The following is an 18,952-nucleotide window of genomic DNA, read 5'->3' as shown; positions in this document are numbered from 1 at the left end:
CTTTCTTTCTTTCTTTCTTTCTTTCTCCCTTTCTTTCTTTCTTTCTTTCTTTCCTTCTTTCTTTCCTTCTTCCTTCCTCCTTCTTTCCTTCCTTCCTTTCCTCCCTCCATCCCTCCTTCCCTCTCTCTCTCTGTCTCTGTCTGTCTGTCTGTCTCTATCTTTCTGCTACACCTTGTGATGTTCAAGGATCTACTTTCAGCTCATTGCTTGGGCATCATTCCTACAGTTAAGAATATGGAGCCTCTGGGCTGGAGCGATAGCACAGAGGTGAGGGCATTTGCCTTGCATACAGCCAACCCGGTTCAATTCCCAGCATCCCATATGATTCCCTGAGCAAAGCCAGGAGTGATCCTGAGTGCAGAGCCAGGAGGGACCCCTGAGCATCAGAGGGTGTGACCCAAACAGAAAAAAAAAAAAGAATGTGGAGCCAGGGCCTTCCATGTGCAAGTTGTTACTCTCTGGCCCATGAATATTTCCTGTTGTTTTAAGACTGAAGCATAGATAAAACAATCTTCCCTCCTATACTCCTCTCCTCCAATCCCTTTCACCTTTTCACAATGCTCACCAGAAATTCCCTCACTGCAGAAGAGGCTTTTATTTTTATTTTATTTTCATTTGAGGGCCATACCCAGTGGTGCTCAGGGCTTACTCTTAGCTCTGTGTTCAGGGATCACTCTCGGGGCTGGGGCGAGGGGGGCTCAGGGGATCCTATGGGGAGCTGAGGATCAAACCCAGCTTAGCCTTGCCTGTTCTCCAGCCCCCTAAAGAGTCAGACAGAGTCGTACAAGATGCTCCAGTCAGTGGCAGCCAGCTTGCCCCATGCTTGAGGCACAGTACCGGTGAAGGCCCCTCCAGACCTCAGGACCTGGGCTCGTGGTCTATACGGCCGCACAGTGCTCACTTCAGGTGCCGAGGACCCAAGTCACCAGCAATAGGAAGCAGTTTGGGGTCCCTGGCATCCCCTCAGGACTAAGAAGCTCTCTGATGGCCTGTGTGTCACACAGGATCCCTTCCCCAGCCTTGAACAGGGAGCACTGTCTTCAGACCTATCCTCAGTGATGGACGGGGGCGGGGGGGGGTCTCCCCTGAAGGTTGCCTTCCTTGCTGCTTCCTTTCCCCACCCTCTCAGCATCATTTTTTGTTGATTAAAGTTAGAATTTTATGTTCAAATATTCATAAATGAACTCTTTGTGATCATCATCTTTTTTTCCCCTCGAGCTAAATTGTTTTCCTTTTTATTTATTTATTTATTTTTGGTCTTCATTACCCTTTACCAGATTTAAAGAACCTTTTAATACATTTATTATGTATTAAAATAATGCATGCTACATTAAAACAATATATGCGAGGCCTATGCACAAGATACCTAAATGATTAAAAGCTATAAATCAGGGACTGGAGCGCTAGAACAGTGGGTGGGGGGGGCTTGCCTAGTACACAGCCGACCAGGGTTAGATCCCTGGCACCCCACTTGGTCCCCCAAGCACCACACCAGGAGTGATCAGAGTCAGGAGTAAGCCCTGACCACCACCGGGTGTGGTCCAAAACCAAAGGGAAAAAAGGTTAGAAATCAAACCATGATATAAAATATCTTTTCTTCTCCTGTCTGGGCAAACACACCTTCACAACAGAACTGAAAAACACTTGCCAGTTGTTCTGGTTTTTATAAGGCTGAAAATTCACGAATTATCAGACAATTGAGTTTCATTTTTATTGCAAATGTCTGGCGTGGGGATGTTTGGGTGAGGAGTAAAGGCTTGCAGTGTGTATTCGAAAAATGAACTTGCATTCGGTGATCTCAGGGCGCTTCCCCCACCCAGGTGGGCCAAGGCAACTGAGGGTCAAGTTGGTTGGTGATCAGTTGCAGATTATTCCAATTTCATTTCCATTCTCCTCCCAATTCTCCTCAATCTTTCTCTTCCTGATTCTCTTGGATTCTCCATCCTCCTTGATTCTCCTCCTCTTTTTTCTCCTTGATTCTCCCTCTGCCACTCTTACAGCCTTAGTTCTATTCCCAAATCATGAGGGGCTGGGGTAGCAATTACAGATAGGTATGATCAGACAATCAACAGATGTAAAGTCCTTCCCTCAGGGGAAGCTTCTCCTAGGACAAATTCTCACCCAGCAAGAAGACCCGCCTAAGGGCGAAATACCGTCTAGGGGTGTGTTTCTCCTTTCCTTAGTCCAACAACCATTTAAACATTCATCTTAATTCTACTTCTTAATAATATCAGTTATTTTCTATGGGCACAGTAAGAAATACATTAAGCTTGTAGGGTGGGAGCATCTCACTATAGATCTCAGACTACAATGCTCCGACCAGATTAGTTTTTACTAACCCTATCAGAATCCTAATTCCATTGTTACTCTTCGGATCATGACAGAATTTATCCATGACCATGCTCTTAACTTATAGTTAAGTATTATGGCGCTTTGGCAAGGCCCATCTCAATTCCACGGTAGCTCACAGCTTGCTGTGGGTCCATCTAGTCCTTCATCGGGACCCTGCTTTTGGGGTGCTAGGACATAAGGGCAACTGAGGCTTAAATCGAGAAAACAGTTGCCCAGGCGTGAATATTATTTGGAGTCAATTAACTCCCAAGTTACAAAAGCATAGCATTAACTGTCTTCCTGTGTCTATACAAAAAGGACATTGCTCTAAAGTAACTATGCAAAGGACATAAGGAGAAAAGAAAAATAACATTTAACTTACAAATATAAATCCAGAGTCCTTGATAGGATCTCATGGTGCAAGTCAACAGAGTCTGATTTGGGGATAAAGGTGATTGACCGGTTGGGGAAGTGGAGCACAAAGAGGTTACAGATAAATAGAGAGGAATGGAAGTGACTCGGGTGTACTGTCAATGGTGTAACCCAATAATCCTAAGCTCCCTGTGGCAAGGGAGAAAGGACATGTTAAACCTAAAATGTTTAGAGCTATATTCCAATAAACACAGAGAAATGGAAGTGTCTCGGGAGCACTGTGATGGGTGTAACCCAGTAAACCTAAACTCCCTGCAACCAGGGAGAAAGGACAAACCAATGATATCCTACATTGCAGAACAAGTTATTCTGTGCTTTTACGTAGTTTTATTTTTGGTAATTTTTGCAAAATGTTATATTGAAACTTCACATCAATTATTATTATACTTAGGATAATGTCACAGAAAACCTTCCTTAAGTCATGGAGACCTTGTTTGTTTTTTCCTCTTGAAACATTGAAGATTTGGAGGCTGGGGAGATGGTCCAAGGGTTGGAGTACCTGCTTTGCATGCGGGAGCCACAGATTTGACTGGTGACAGGGATGATTCTCTGACCACCTCCAGTAATGACCTTAAAGCACTGCCAGGCGTGGCACCAAAAGCCAAAACATTCAAAATTTATTAAAATGAATAGGTTAATCTGGAGAGATAGGACAGTGGGTAAGGTGGCATTTGCCTTGCCTACAATTGACCGGAATTCAATCCCTAGCACCCCATATGAACCCCTGAACCCACCAGAGTGAATCCTAAGTGCAGAGCCAGGAAGTAAGCTGATGGGCGTGGACCAAAAACAAACCAACAAAAGAAATTAAAAGGTGAGTTACCCATTCTAATCAGTAGCACTGCACTGCCCTCTTGTTGTTGTTACTGTTTTTGGCATATCGAATAGGCCATGGAGAGCTTGCCAGGCTCTGCCGTGTGAGCGGGTTACTCTCGTAGCTTGCTGGGCTCTCCGAGATTCTAATCAGTAAATGTACAAATATTAACACTTTAAAGAGGCACATTTAAATGTAATAGTTTGAGAACTAAATTATATTAAACATGTTAAAAAAGCAAAAATAGCTATTAACTACAGTTCTCAAATGCAGATTCATCTACTGTATAAAAATAAAGTGCCAGTTTCACACCTAGGGCAACTAGCTATAGGTTCTACAAGGATTAAAAAGTAATCTAAATTATTCAATGATTCAAAGTGTTTTTCAGCTGCCAGATCTAACCCTGCACATAATATGCTCACTAGTAGATCTCACTGAAGCTCCCCAGTGTAATCTGAAGTGAAGCTTAAAAAAAAAAATAGAAGAAGGGCCTTAGTACTCACAGCTGTGGGGCATTTGCCTTGCGTGCAGCCAGCCCGGCCGAGCCAGGTTCGATTCCTCCACCCCTCACGGAGAGCCCGGCAAGCTAACAAGAGTATCTCGCCCGCACGGCAGAGCCTGGCAAGCTACCCGTGACATATTCGATATGCCAAACACAGTAACAACAGGTCTCAAAATGGAGACATTACTGGGCCCACTCGAGCAAATCAATGAACAACAGGAGGACAGTGTTTGCTTTTGTTTGTTCTATTCCATCCACGTGCTCCCAGAGGAAGGGTTTGCCAAACGAATTCATTTCTATTTTCTCTTACTCCAACCCCAGGGTTTTTGCTGTTCCGTTTCCTCTTCAGAGCAAAGTGTGTCTCTGACACCCCAACCCCCTACAGGCACAGGGCAGGGCTGGACCCTCTTATTTTGAGGAGAAAGAGGAACAAGAGCAAGAGATGTGAAGACACATCTTCCCTGGAGATTAAATGAAGTTTTGAAGGTGCCTAGCTGTGCTGAGCACCGAAGGATCCCTGGTGACATAAAGACCATCATAATCATGGACAGACTCTCCCTCTCTCTTCCTCTCTCCCCTCCCTCCCTCCCTCTCCCCCTCCCCCACTCCCTTCTTCTTCCTCTCCCTTTCCCCCCCTCGCTCTCTCTCCCCCTCCCCCCCCCTCCCTCTCCTCTTCCTCTCTGGGACTCAGGTCCTGGGGAGTCTTAGCACAGATAAGGTCCATGCTTTTATTTTGCAGCAGGGAACTTGTTGCCAAGGATACTAGATCCTTCTCTCGTCATTCGTTCTAGTCTCCAGAGAATTGTTACTCAAAGTCGTGCGCAGTATTAGTTCCATTTATCACTTAGGGATCATTTATCCTGCTTTTTCTTATAATGTATTCTTCTTTTTTGGCCATGTATCTCTTGGCACAAAAGTCAAAATGATACACAAGAGTACAGATAGAGATTCTTCCCTCTTTTCCTCATCTATCTTGTTCTTTACCTCCTCTTAGCAGTTGCTTTTATGAGCTTCTGGTGAGTCCTTTTGGTGACTTTCACGCAAGTATAAATATTCTTGTTCTTCCACTTCTTCCAACACAGCTTCCTTGATAATCGGGTCTGTTCCTACCACTGAATCATATAAGTATGGGAGCAGTTTCCTTGTTTCTTTTTCACCGCTTCGGGGAAGTGTTTATTTAGCTGATTCCCTATAGAAAATCACTCCAGTAGGTCTTTCTTTGGGGCTTTCCAAACAACACTACAATGACTAACCTGGCAGGCATCCCACTTTGTAGGTGAGAAGGAACATTTGTATACGCTCTTCCAGCTAAGAGAGCATTCTAAGGTATTGACTGAGGATTAGAGCACCACTCAAGTTTTCATCTGCTTAAACTAAGTGAGGGACACCAGGAAAATAGGAACCACTTGTAGTATTGACAACAGAGAAAAGGCAATGCAGGGAAGTGGTTGCCAAGTGAGGGTGGGACCGAGGCCCTTGCTGAGAGAGGGAAATTGTTATTAGCACAGGGATTGCTACTAGCACAGGGGCCACCATGTCAGGCCGGAAAAACCACCATCAGGCGGTTCGCGTCACGGAATGCCAGACCGGGCTCGTCTCACCAAGCCCAGGATCCCGGTGCAGGTTTGGGCAGGGAAATGTGTGAGCTAAAAGGGTCAGAGGAGAAGTGGTACGACTTATTCCCTCCCTCTCCTGTCCTCCGGCCTTTCCAAAATTGGCTGGTACTGACCTTGCATGTCTGAACCAACTGCAATGTCCCCTCACTCCACTCCGCTCCCTTCAACCCAGAGCAGAGCAGGGAAAGGGCAGAGGATTAGGGAGCAAATGGCCCAGAAGCCATCTCTCCTGCCACCGAAGAGATCATCCAGAGTCCTGAGATAGTCCATGGCCTTGCACGTGACTAAACCTAGTTTGATCACCAGCGATCCCTGAGCACAGAACCAGCAGTAAGCCCTGAGCACCGCTGGGTTTGTTCCCCCCCACCCTCAAGGAAGCTATCTCTGCTGCTTTTGTGCCTCGGGACTTAAGCATATTCCTCCAATATCTTCCTCCCCTTGCTTTTCAGAGACATGCCCCTTTTCTTTCCTACAGGAGGAGAAAGAATAACTTGCAAACCCCTTGATCTGTCCGACGTGACCCCACAGTACTTCAGCCCCCCTGTTCCCCTTGGTCAGAGCCGGCCAGGTGGCGTGGCCTGAGCTGTCCTTCCTCGGAAGTGTCCGAAGGCTCCAGCTATGCCATCTGTGCTGGGTCATCAAAGTTGGGGCCAACTTTGAGGGTGAGAATGCGAAGGATGTGAGCAGAGCCCCCTCCCATCTCTGTCTGTACTCATGTATCAAATCAGCTGCCCCTTGAACTTTGCCTCTCGCCAGGATTTGGGGGGCTTCACCATCCTCCTAGGTGGACCCTAAACGGAGAGGTTTGCTGCACCCGGGACTTTCCAGGCTGGACCTGGGGGAGTTCCTGCAGGCCAGAATAAGAGGCTCAGGCTGTTCTGAGGTCAGCTGCAAAGCGGGGGTGGGGGGGCAGGTGAGTGATGGAGATTCTCAGCATGAGCCCCTTAGGAAAGCAATCCTAAGGCAGTGAGCCACTGTCTTAAACAGGGACCTGGAAAAGCACAGTGGCTAGGACGTGTGCTGAGCCCGCCCACCCCGGATTCCATCCTCAGGACTCCCTGAGCATTGCTGAAGCCCCCAAGCACTGGGATATGACCAGCACTGCAGGGTCTGAGCAGTATCACATCCTTGGGTCCTTGCAGTGAACTGTCAGTTCAGCTTGTGGCGAATCGCTTTGGGGCCCCAGGATTCCTGAGCACTGCTTAGGAACATCCCCAAAATGTCTTAAATATGGCATCTTAAGTGATGTGTGGAAATTTTTTTTTGTGGGGGGGCACACCCGTCTTTGCTCAGGGTTTACTCCTGGCTGTATACTCAGAAGTTATTCATGGCCATCACGATCATGATCATCCTGTTGTTCATCAGTTGCCTCGAACAGGCACCAGTAACGTCTCCTTCGTCCTAGCCCTGAGATTTTAAAGTGCCATATTTAAGGCTCTTTCAGGGTTAGGAGAATGAGACCCATCATTGTTACTGGTATTTGGCATATTGGGTACACCATGGAAGGTTTGCCAGACTCTGCCATGTGGGCAGGTTACATTCGGTATCCTGCCAGGTTTCCAAAGTAAGAATGAGATAATAAGATGTCGCAATGCCGCAAATGCGGCCGCGTGCTTCTGAGAGCTGGGTTTTGTAGTCTCTGGGTCTTGGGGCCGTTGATGGGATTACACAGCGCCAGGGGGTAGTTGGTGGGTGTGACCCCTGCCTATTGGAAGATGGAGGATCTAGGTGGAGGATGCTCAGCCCTGATCCAAGCAGGCTTGGAGATCTCAGCCCCGGGACCCGCATGCCTTTGTTCCTCTGCCGGTACCTTCATGCGTGTGGAGAGTGGTCTCAGCAGGGTTGTGGCTGGTTCTGGAGGTCTTCGGCTGCCGGAGCTCTGCTTGGGGCGGGGAGGGAAACTCAACCCATTCATGGCCATACTCAGGGAATAATATGAGGTGCCAGGGATAGAATCTGGGTTGGCCATGTGCAAGGAAAGCATCTTACCCACTGTACTATCTCTCTGGGCCCAGGAAGTGCTTTTTTTAGTTTGTTTTATTTCCTTTTTTTTTTTTCAGCCACACCTGACTCTGCTCAGAGGTTGCTCTTGGCTGTGCTGTCAGGGATCACGTCTGGCGATATTCACGGGATCACGGGGAGTGGTGGGGTTCGAACCCAGCTTGGCTGCTTGCAGGGCAAGTGTTTTACCCTCTCTGCAATCTCTCTGACCTGAAATGTTTGTTCTTAGCACTCTGGTAGCTGCATTCAAAGCGATTCCAACCTCTACGAAACCACGTAGGGTTCTGGAGAAAGCAATAAAAGACAAAAGGGCTTCCTAATCTGGGGCCCCTCTGTGTCACCAGAAGGAGACGGGTCTTTTTCATTATGACCCCCACGCCAACAGTGTCAGAAGTGTGTGGCTTTAGTGCCACGGGCTTCTGTGTCAGGCTTGCAGGGGAAGTGCAGGATAACCTGATAACAGGTAATGGAGCATGAGGAACTGAAATACTCGACAGGGCAGAGAAATGTTTATGCAGATGCAGTGTAAATCAGTCATCCATCACTGACTTAACTACGGTCAGTGTAATAGCAGTTGGTCCGGGAGGTAACCCAGCCTTGAAGCCATGGCAACCAAGAGGAACGCATCTTCGCTTGTGGTGTTAGTGCGCCCCCCAGCGTTCATTCTCCTGCACGTTTTTGGTCCTAGTTTCGTGATTAAGGCAAGCAGGTAAGTGAATGGACTTTGAGAACCAGGAGCACTTTGGGGGGGGGGGGAAGGAAGGAGTGTTACACTAAATTTTATTTTATTTTTTAATTTTATTTTTATAAGGTTATTCACTCGAGCGGGCCCAGTAACGTCTCCATTGGAGACTTTGTTGTTACTGTGTTTGGCATATGGAATACGTCACAGGGAGCTTGCCAGGCTCTGCCATGCGGGCGAGATACTCTCGGTAGCTTGCGGGGCTCTCCGAGAGGGGCGCAGGAATCGAACTCGGGTTGGCCATGTTGGCTGCGTGCAAGGCAAACGCCCTACCGTTGTGCTATCGCTCATTACAACACCAATCCCACCACCATTACACCTTCCTGCCACCATTATTTTGAATTTTCCCGCCACCATTCAAGCCTGCCTTCCAGGGGCAGATGCTAGCTAATTTATTTTTATTGCTTATTATACTTATTATGAATATCACAAGAGGTCACCTGGCCGCAAAAGCAGTCACGCACTACTGGAATTCTAAAATTGTAAATGGTTGGGAACCAGAGACATCTCTGTAGGGAACTAATCTATTTTGAGATTCATTTGGGAGTCTCTGGATCAAGCCATTGTTGATGCGCTGAGATGGAGCCTGGAAGCAGATCGTGGGCCTGACGGCCAGAACCCCAAGTCGGAGGGGAGACGGGAATGGATGGCCCTAACTTGACACTGGGCATCAGTGAGAAGTCGTCCATGAGCAGGTAGATGTCATGGCAGCCCATCATGAAATGCTGATCTGCTGAGCGGATGAACCGGCCCAGGTGGTGCACAGAACTGAAGAGAGGAAGGGGAGCAATACAGAAATAGCGAAAGCTGGGCCGGGGCAATAGCACTGCGGGTAGGGCATTTGCCTTGCACGTGGTGGACCCGGGTTTGATCCCCAGCATCCCATATGGTCCCCCAAGCACCACCAGGAGTAATTCCTGAGTGCAGAGCTAGGAGTAACCCCTGTGCATTGCTGGGTGTGACCCCCCCCCCGCCCAAAAGGCAAAAAAATAGCAAAAGCAGACTTTCTTTTTTCCTTTTTGTGGCCACGTAGAGTAGTATTTAGGAATTACTCCTGGCTCTGTGCTCAGGGATCACTGCTGGCAGTGCTTAGGGGGGACTATATGGGTCATGCCTGGAGCCAAACCCAGGTCTGCCAAGTACAAGGTTTGTATCTTAGCCCTGTACTATATCTCTCCAGCCCCAAATATTAAAAAACAAAAAAAAATCAGTTAATTATTCTATTAACCAGTTAGTGGTAACAAGTAATTTAAAATAAATTATTGTGGGCCAGATACAGGGTGACTTGAGGGATGGTTGGGAAAATGGAGACTGGTGGAGGGATAGTGATGGTGGTCTTGGGTTGGAATACTAGCTGCCTGTAACAAATGATCATGAACAACTTTGTAAACCACAGTGTTTAAATAAAGTGGGGAAATAAATTAATATTTTTTTTAAAAAGCATCAGGATGCTGAATATCATTGAAATGTGGTGCCCCCTGGTATGGACGCTGGAGAACTAGCAGTAGGTACGAGAAAAACAGTCTACTACTGTTTCCCAAAGGGAGCCATCCCACCCCGCTAGGGGGCGCTAGACCCATCTGGAACTTTCTGTTGGTTCTATTTAATAAAGCTGTCTTTTTTTTTTTGCTGTGGTTTTTATTTAATTAATTATTTTACATACTTATTTATGGACACACCTAGAGATACTCAGGACTTAACCCGGGCTCTAAACTCAGGAACTCTGCAGTTCAGCAGGGTTTGGGGGACTATATGGAATGCCAGGGATTGAACTCCAGTTGGCCACATGCAAGGCAAGCACCTTACTCATTGTACTATTGCCCCTAAAGAAAGATTTCTGCCAGAGGAGGAAGAGTTTGAGTAGTTGTATTTCTGACAAGGGAGTCAAATAAGTTTGAGAACCTGTGGTCTAGCTAAGCTTAACTGTATTGGTGATTGAATAAATTTAATGACGAACTGAGGGAGCAAAAGAAAAGCCAGAAAGTTTGTTGTGAAGAGAGTGAGAGAGTTAAATGGATATTTGTGGAAAGATTCTCAAATAGTATCGAGGACTCAGTCCCAGCTTGGGAAAACAACCGCTATAAATAATTCCATAGGTCAGCCAAAAATCATGGTTAGGGTTAAGTATGAACAGCTCATTGGATGTCTAAAGTTAATACATCCATATTTTTCCAAAATAAGAAAGGTTGGGGGAAGGTAGAGATGTGACTCTGGTTGAACGCTTGTTTTGCATGAGTGAAGCTCTGAGCTCAATTCCTGACACTGTCAAAATGGGGGGACTTGGAGGGACGGATATGGGTGGGGTGTACCTACATTCCAATAGCACAGACGGCCAAGCTGATGGTAATGTTCAGCCTTTTGTAATATTTTTCCAGGACCTGTCGATTGGAAGTTCCTTCCCATATGACTGGAGCGTGCCATTTGGTGGTGGTGATAACATCAGGATGCTTTCTGGAGAACAAATAAGAAGCAAATTAAGCAGATGTTGTGTCATGGTGCTGGCTATGGTGATTAGCCTAGTGACAGTGGATGAGGGCTAGAGAATAATTGCTAGGGGCTTGGTCAATGCTTTCTATTCCTCTTGAAACCCTTGCAGTGTCCTGTAAGGTGAGGACAATTTTACTATGTACATAGGCCCCACTCGGTAGATTAAATCGCTTTGGTCAAGATCTAATCAGCGAGAAGCCAGCTGTCTGCGTTCCAACCTGTGTGCTAGCCATTGCCTCACTGGCCTTTGGAACACCAGGATTTTTCCGTTGGAGCTTAACCTGGGAATGACTCAGTGTCTAAACTTTCTTTGATTATTTCTTAGGAATTGATAACTCAGCTGTTTCCTTGACTTCCTTCCTTCCTTCCTTCCTTCCTTCCTTCCTTTCTTCCTTTCTTTTTTAACCTCCTCTTTCTCCTTTTCCTTTTCCTCTTTCCTCATTTCTTAGAAGATCTGGAATACTTTTTTGGTCCTTGCTTGTTTTGGGGCCACATCTGACAGTGCTCAGAGGTTTCTCCTGACTCTATGCTCAAGAATCATTTGCCTGGCAGAGCTCAGGAGACCATATGAGGTGCCAGGGATTGAACCCACATCAGCAGTGTGCAAGGGAAGTGTGCTGCCCATTATTCTGTCTTTCTGGCCCCTTTTTCTCTTCTGTGCTCAGGGGACTATATGGGTTGCTGGAAATCAAAGCCAGGTCAGTTGCATGCAAGCCAAATGCCCTACCTGCTGTACTATCACTCTAAACCTCCTTTTTTTTAAAAAAAAAGTTTATTTATTTGTTTGTTTGTTGGGGTCAGGATTGGGTCCCATTCAGCTGTGCTCAGGGCTGACTCTAGTCTCCATGCTCAGAGATCACTCTCTGTGGGGCTTGGGAGATCATATGTGGAGGCCGGACACATAATGTGATCTAGAGATGTCTGCTGGACTAGAGTCGTTACTGACTGGATTCAAAACATCAAAAGAACATCAAAAGCACGTCTGGCTGCCCACCTATGAGATGTCAGACCCTGAACAAATGGTTTTGATGCTCTTTGTGTTCCTGAAGCAAGCAGACACCACTGGGCTACACTAGCACGTGACAGAGATGAATGGAGACGTTACTGGCAACTGCTCGAGCAAATCAATGAGCAACGGGATGACAAGTGATACAGGTGATGTGAATCAACCCCAGACCGGGCAAGGTAAGTGTCTCCCTTTGCCTTTTTCTTAATGTTTATTAAACTACCTTGAAAGAAAAATGAAGTCAGTTTTTATAAAAAAAAAAAAAAACAGACAATTGAGTTGCTTGTAACAATGACAACGTGAGAGCAGATATAACCCATTGATAATAATACTTCGTCCAAAGGCAGGGTGTAAAACTCAGCAAAGGAAAAACTCCGCCTTGGATTGAATACTAGTTGGATTGAGATGTCGGTCTGCTCTCTGTGATGGAGGATTTTTTTAGGGGGGTTCACATCTGGTGATGCACAGGGGTTACTCCTGGCTCTGCACTCAGGAATTACTCCTGGCGGTGCTCGGGGGACCATATGGGATGCTGGGGATTGAACCCGGGTCGGCCGCGTTCAAGGCAAATGTCCTATCCACTGTACCATTGCTCCAGCCCCATGATGGAGGATTTTAAAGTTCAAATTCAGATCTAGACAATGGTAAGATTCAGCATCATTTCCTAGCATACCACCACCACCACCACCAGAAATAACAACATAACAACGAATTGCTCAAAGGCACCTCCTTACTATTTTAGAGATTCTTGTGAACTCTTTTTTTTTTTAACTTTCCTGATTCATAGAGTTCAGTCTCACAACCTCAAATTCCACCTTAAAACTGGCCCATCAGGGCCAGAGTGATAGTACAGTGGGTAGGGAGTTTCTCTTGCCCACAGGAGACCAGGGTTCGATCCCCGGCACCTCATATGGCCCCCCGCGCCCTACAGGAGTGAATCCTGAGTTCAGAGTCAGGAGTAACCCCTGAACGCTGCTCAATGTAACCCAAAAACTCAAACCAAACAAACAAAACTGGCCTATTTTAAGCATGATGCCATATTTCACATTACAGACTTATCAAGATCTGAGTTTCAAGACTGTCCCTCTGTCCTTTAGAACAAAGATGAGGTGCCACAATAATGCTTCCTGCCTGACAGCAGGATGCAAAGAGGAAGGGTGTGGGAAACCTGTATCTAGAAATTGTTTAAAGAAAACAGAAAAGAACACAGAAGCTCTTGGGGTCCTTTAGGTTCCTATGAGAGGAATGTGACACTTTGCCCGAAGGATGCAAGTGGGCAGGGGGTAACTCTCTGCAAGCGACCCTCAGTGGCCTGGTGAACACGGCACACGTTTTAGTTGGAGAGTTCACCAAGCATCACTGTGGTGCTCACATATTCATCTACCCAGACCACACTTCCTGGCCACGGAAGGCACACATACACCTGGCTGCAGGCATGGCCTGGATTCACTTGTGGCACTGGGATGGCAGAGAACTGATTGCCGGGCTGAGCAGTGGTGCTGGTAAGACTGTGCTTAGGGCGTGTGGCAATGCCGGGAATGTGAACACTGGCAAGACAGGTGTTCTGAACCTTGGCTTTACTCCCCACCCCCCACCCCCACCCCAAGCCCCCAACTGATTTATAAGAGAGCACATTTGTGATATACAAGCTTTTGTTGTGACCTAACATGGGATTGGCTGATCCTCTGACGGGAGCACAATGGCGTAGACGACGTTTTGAGACATGTTAAGGCAAAGTCTCTTAATTTTAGTAGTTTTTTTCCTTTTTGGTGGGGGCCGGTTCTGAGACATTTATTCTTTCATATTTATTTGTAGCTTATCATTCTGTGGTGATTATTTTTAGCCCATTACCAAAAAATATCAGCAATTAGCTTCTTCTCAGGTATCTCAATGTTGGAAAGACCATTCCACTTGAAATTAAAAATTACTGTGAATAATAATGGTTTATAATAAGGCACAGGCCTTTCAACTAAAAACTGTCTGCATTGATATAGTTCTGCTGTTATAGAAGTGAGAGTATTCCATGTAGATTGCTGCCATGTATCTAGTCTACCAATACTGAAGTTCTAGTCGATTGCCTCGAGCAGGCCCCAGTAACGTCTCTTTCATCCTTGCCCTGAGATTATATTCAAGGCTATTTAGGAGAATGAGACCCATCATTGTTACTGGTATTTGGCATATTTGGTACGCCACGGGGAGTTTGCCAGACTCTGCCCTGTGGGCAGGCTACATTCAATAGCCTGCAAGTTTGTCCAAAGTAGGAATAAGACAATAAGATGTCATAAAAAAAAAGTTCTGTTAAGATGTCGCGGATTCGCGGCCGCGCGGTTCCGGGTTCTGGATTTTAAAGTCTCTGAGTCTTGGCCGCTGATGGGATTACACGGCGCCAGGGGGCCAGGTGGTGGGTGTTACCCCCGCCTACTGGAATTTGGAGGATCTGGGTGGAAGATGCTCGACTCCAATTCGAGTAGGCTTGGAGGTCTAGTATATAAATCCAGAAGTTCTAGTATATATAGGATTTGTGTGTGTGTGTGTGTGTGTGTGTGTGTGTGTGTGTGTGTGTGTGTGAAGTGGAGGGAGCCAGTGATGCTCAGAGGTTACTCCTGGCTCTGCTCTCAAAAATTACTCCTGGCAGTGCTCTGGGTACCATATGGGATGCCAGGGATAGAACCTGGGTTGGCCACATGCGAAGAAAACTCCCTACCTGCTGTACTATCTCTCCAGCCCCATCAGAAACATTCATTCAACCTCCTTCTTTTGGGGGCAGGAGGCCAGGCCACACCCCGTGATGCTCAGAAGTAACTAAGCCTGCACTCAGGAATTATTCCTGTTGGTGCATGGAGACCATACAGGGTGCCGGGGATCGAACTTGACTATATATATAGGATCTTTTCTAGCCACATTCTAGGCAGAAGAATCTAGAAGAGGCAAAAATAAATGGTCAAGCAAGTACATAGTATATCAAATGTTGATAAGTACAATGGAGGGGATAAAATTGAACAAGCAAGAAGGGGAATGGGGATATATTTTATATAAACATAAAATTGGGGTGAAAGCACTTGCCTTGCTTGGAGCCAATGCTAATTCAATCCCTGGCACCTCGTGGTTCTTTGAGCACAATCCGGTGCCACCTTGGAGGCTCCTGAGCTCTGTCAGAGTGGACCAGGTAATTCCTGCAATTGCGTCCTTGGAACCTCATATCCAACTGCCTGACTGGCTGGCTGTGACTCTCCAGAAGGGCCCCGGGTCTCCTTAACACTACTTGCGAGGAACCCCTCGCAAAAACAGTTGGAGAAGAATGGCAGTTGGGGTCCTTGATTAGATTCTTGCAGAAAATAAGAGAATGTTAGCTTTTGATATTGGGGACAATGAATGGTTCCTGAAGACAGGACAAAGCCCAGAAGTGAAAATGTGTGTATCTGGGGAGCACTTCAGAGTATGTTAGGTGTGGAGTGACTTCTGAGCACTGAAGTAGGAGCAACCTCAGAGCACCACAGGATGTGCCCCCTCCAAGAATATGGAAGACGAACAAAATATCAAAAATACCACTAGCATTTAATCACCGTAATTTAGTAAAGAAATGGGATGATTTCAAGGGACAATTCAGCAACTTGAGGGAAAATACTTTTATTTATTTGGGGGTGCTCCCAACTGGTGCTCAGTGGGCCCAGGGACTTCCCTAGAGATATTTTTAGCCAGAGGTTCAATGTGAATTTCAGAGATGCGTGGGCTCTGCAGTGCCAGGACCACCATGGCCCTCCAGGGCCATAACTGGTGGTGCTTGGGGCTTCCAGGCTGAACCCAATGATGCTCAGGAGATCACATGATGCTTGAGATTAAACCCACTTCCGGTGCATGCCTTACCTGTGCTCTCCCCTGTGCTATCTCCCCAGCCTCCCTGAATCAAATGCTTGAATGTTTTTGTTTTATTTATTTATTTTGCTTTTGGGGTCACACCCAGCAATGCACAGGGGTTACTCCAGGTTCATGCACTCAGGTATTACTCCTGGCAGTGCTCAGGGGGCCATATGGGATGCTGGGAATCGAACTCAGGTTGGCCGCGTGCAAGGCCCTACCCTCTGTGCTGTCACTCCAGCCCCTCTCTTTGTTTTAAACTGACACTATGTGCCCAAAATTACATGTACCTGGGTTTTCACTGAAACATTACTTCAATAACTCCCAGATTACAGGCAAACCCATTGTGAAACTGGCAAAATAAATTAGGGGATAGTCAGAAGAATATACATTGTCATGATTTAAAAATGGAAATTCTCTCTCATGCTGAAATCGAGAGACATGAATGGCATTCTCATGCCACTCCTAAAGGAATTTTTTCTCTTTCCCCTACTCAGCCAGGAATGTTAAACCAGATAACAGCTTTCTCGTGATGATCTTAAGTTGCCTGATTCATGACCAATAAACAGAGCTTAGGTTAGAACGTAGAAAAGTCTTCAAAAGGAAACGCTTAGTGGACTGGAAATCACTTCTCCCCATTCAAATTGGGTTCTATTATTATTATTTTATGGACACAATTGCTGTGTTCCTACTCAGCATTAAACCAGTCTGAGTGCTGGGATTCTTCAACTTCATTGTCCCTGGGAAAAGAGAAGCACAAATCAAAGGTAATTCACCCACTCAGCAAATATGTACCATAGACTTCCTAAGTGACAGGCACAATTTGGGGCTCCCCCTGGAACCCTGAGCATTGTTCAGCCTCTGCCCTCTGCAAGCTAATGGGCTGGTAAGGCACCACAGAGCTAAATAGAACATTCCAGCCAAGTGATAAGTGCCAACAGGGAAAAGGGGGTTTCTACGGGAGCCTGGAGGTAGGGCTTTCAACCTAAGCAGGGTTAAAGGAAACCACTCGGAAAGGAAACTCATGAACGATGTCTGGAAGGACAAGGTTCATGCAGGAAAGAGGTGTAACAGGAGAGAGGCGTTTTCCTTTGACTTGTGCTTCTCTTTTCCCAGGGACAATGAAGTTGAAGAACCTCAGCCCTCAGACTGGTCTTATCCTGAGTAAGACTACAGCAACTGTGCCCATAACCATCCATATGTTTGGGGGGAGATGGGGGCAGGGGAGGAATCTGTTTTTAAAAATGAGCGGAGCAGATATAACAACGTCTATTTAGACAAACATGCAGGTTGATTCCGTTTCGTTGTCAAGCTCTGGTTGCTTACGGACAGACACTGTTTTGACTTGAAGCTAAAAGGTGAGAAGATGCTGACTCAATAAATAATTTTTTGGGGGGGTCACACCCAATGATGCACAGGAGTTACTTCTGGCTTTGCACTCAGGAATTACTCCTGACAGTGCTCAAGGAACCGTATGGGATGCTGGGAATTGAACCCAGGTCAGCCGTGTGCAAGGCAAATGCCCTACCTGCTGTACTATGGCTCCAGCCCCATCAATAAACAAATTTATAAAAAAGAAAGAAAAACAAAAAAGTAGGATGGAGTTCATGCCCAATTCAATCAGCTTAATCACTAGCTGAATAAATAGCAAAACTCCTACATTAAAATAAATAAAAAGGGGCTGAGGCGTTAGCACAGCAGGCAGGGCGTTTGCCTTGCACGCAGCCAACATGGCCGACCCAGGTTCGATTCCCAGCATCCCATATGGTCCCCTGAGCACTGCCAGGAGTAATTCCTGAGTGCATGAGCCAGGAGTAACCCCTGAGCATTGCCGGGTGTGACGCATAAATAAATAAATAAATAAATAAATAAAGGTAAAGGTAAGGTAAAGGCCCTCCCGTTGATCGTCGATTTGCTCGAGCGGGCCCAGTAACGTCTCCATTGGAGACTTTGTTGTTACTGTGTCTGGCATATCGAATACTCTCGGTAGCTTGCCGGGCTCTCCGAGAGGGGCGGAGGAATCGAACTCGGGTCGGCCATGTTGGCCGCGTGTAAGGCGAATAAATAAATAAATAAATAAAAATAAAAGGTGAGAAGAGTCCAGATCGTCACCTTTGATTTTATTTTTTATTTATTTATTTATTTTTTTTGCTTTTTGGGTCACACCTGGTGATGCCCAGGGGTTACTCCTGGCTCATGCACTCAGGAATCAATCCTGGTGGCTCTCTGGGGATTATATGGGATGTTGGAAATTGATCCCAAGTTGGCCACATGCAAGGCAAACGCTCTACCCGCTGTGCTGTCACTCCAGCCCTTCACCTTTGATTTTTAAAAAAATATATATATATTTTTTATTTTATTTGTATTGAACTACTATGAGATACAGAGTTACAAAGCTGTTCATGATTGGATTTCAGTCATATAGTGTTCCAACACCCATCCCTCCACCAGTGTACATTTCCCACCACCAATGTCCCCAGTTTCCCTCCTGCCACCCCTCTCCCAACCTACCTCTCTGCAGGCACTTTTCTTCTCTCTCTGTCTGTCTCTGTCTGTCTGTCTGTCTGTCTGTCTGTCTGTCTCTCTCTCTCTCTCTCTCTCTCTCTCTCTCTCTCTGCCCCTCTCTTTTTTTCTCCCTCTCCTTTTGGGCATTATGGGTTTTCTTTTTTTTTTTTTCTTAATGATTTGTACTTTCAAGGTGGGAACCACCCCAGCCCCAGCAGGCAGCTCAAACATAAGGCAGGAGTGTATGCTGATACATATGAGGCCCCAAGACCCATCCCTGAGACCACATTCCCCCCTCCCCAGCACAGGCTGGGTTGTCCTGGTGGCCCTCGGCCAGGCATTAAACTGTCCAGTTGGTTGACTGAGTCTATTGCTGGGAGTAGCCCCTGAGTCCCCTTCAGAAAAAAGTAAGAGCTTCTTAAGCTTTACTTTTAAAATATTGTTTTACTTTTGGGGCTAGAGCGATAGCACAGCGGTAGGGCAGTTGCCTTGCACGCGGCGGACCTAGATTCAATTCCTGGCATCCCATATGGTCCCCCAAGCATCGCCAGAAGTAATTCCTGAGTGCAGAGCCAGGAGTGACCCCTGAGCATCTCTGGTTGTGACCCAAAAGCAAATATATATATATATATGTATATATATATATTTACTTTCAAGTTAA

At 46.4% G+C, this 18,952-nt stretch overlaps 1 protein-coding gene across 1 annotated transcript in view; it reads right to left on the bottom strand.

The window, feature by feature from the left end:
• The window catches only part of LOC130045748 (N-acetyllactosaminide alpha-1,3-galactosyltransferase-like), a 77,088-nt gene that overhangs the window by 28,571 nt on the left and 29,565 nt on the right, over positions 1-18,952 (bottom strand). The window contains exon 4 of the mRNA XM_056138584.1: positions 9,096-9,206. Coding sequence (XP_055994559.1) covers positions 9,096-9,206 — 111 coding nt within the window. The remainder of the gene's footprint in view (positions 1-9,095; positions 9,207-18,952) is intronic.

Source organism: Sorex fumeus, unplaced genomic scaffold (genome assembly GCF_029834395.1).
Source record: "Sorex fumeus unplaced genomic scaffold, SorFum_2.1 ptg000129l, whole genome shotgun sequence".
Taxonomy (NCBI): domain Eukaryota; kingdom Metazoa; phylum Chordata; class Mammalia; order Eulipotyphla; family Soricidae; genus Sorex; species Sorex fumeus.
This window is presented reverse-complemented; position numbering and strand designations above follow the sequence as displayed.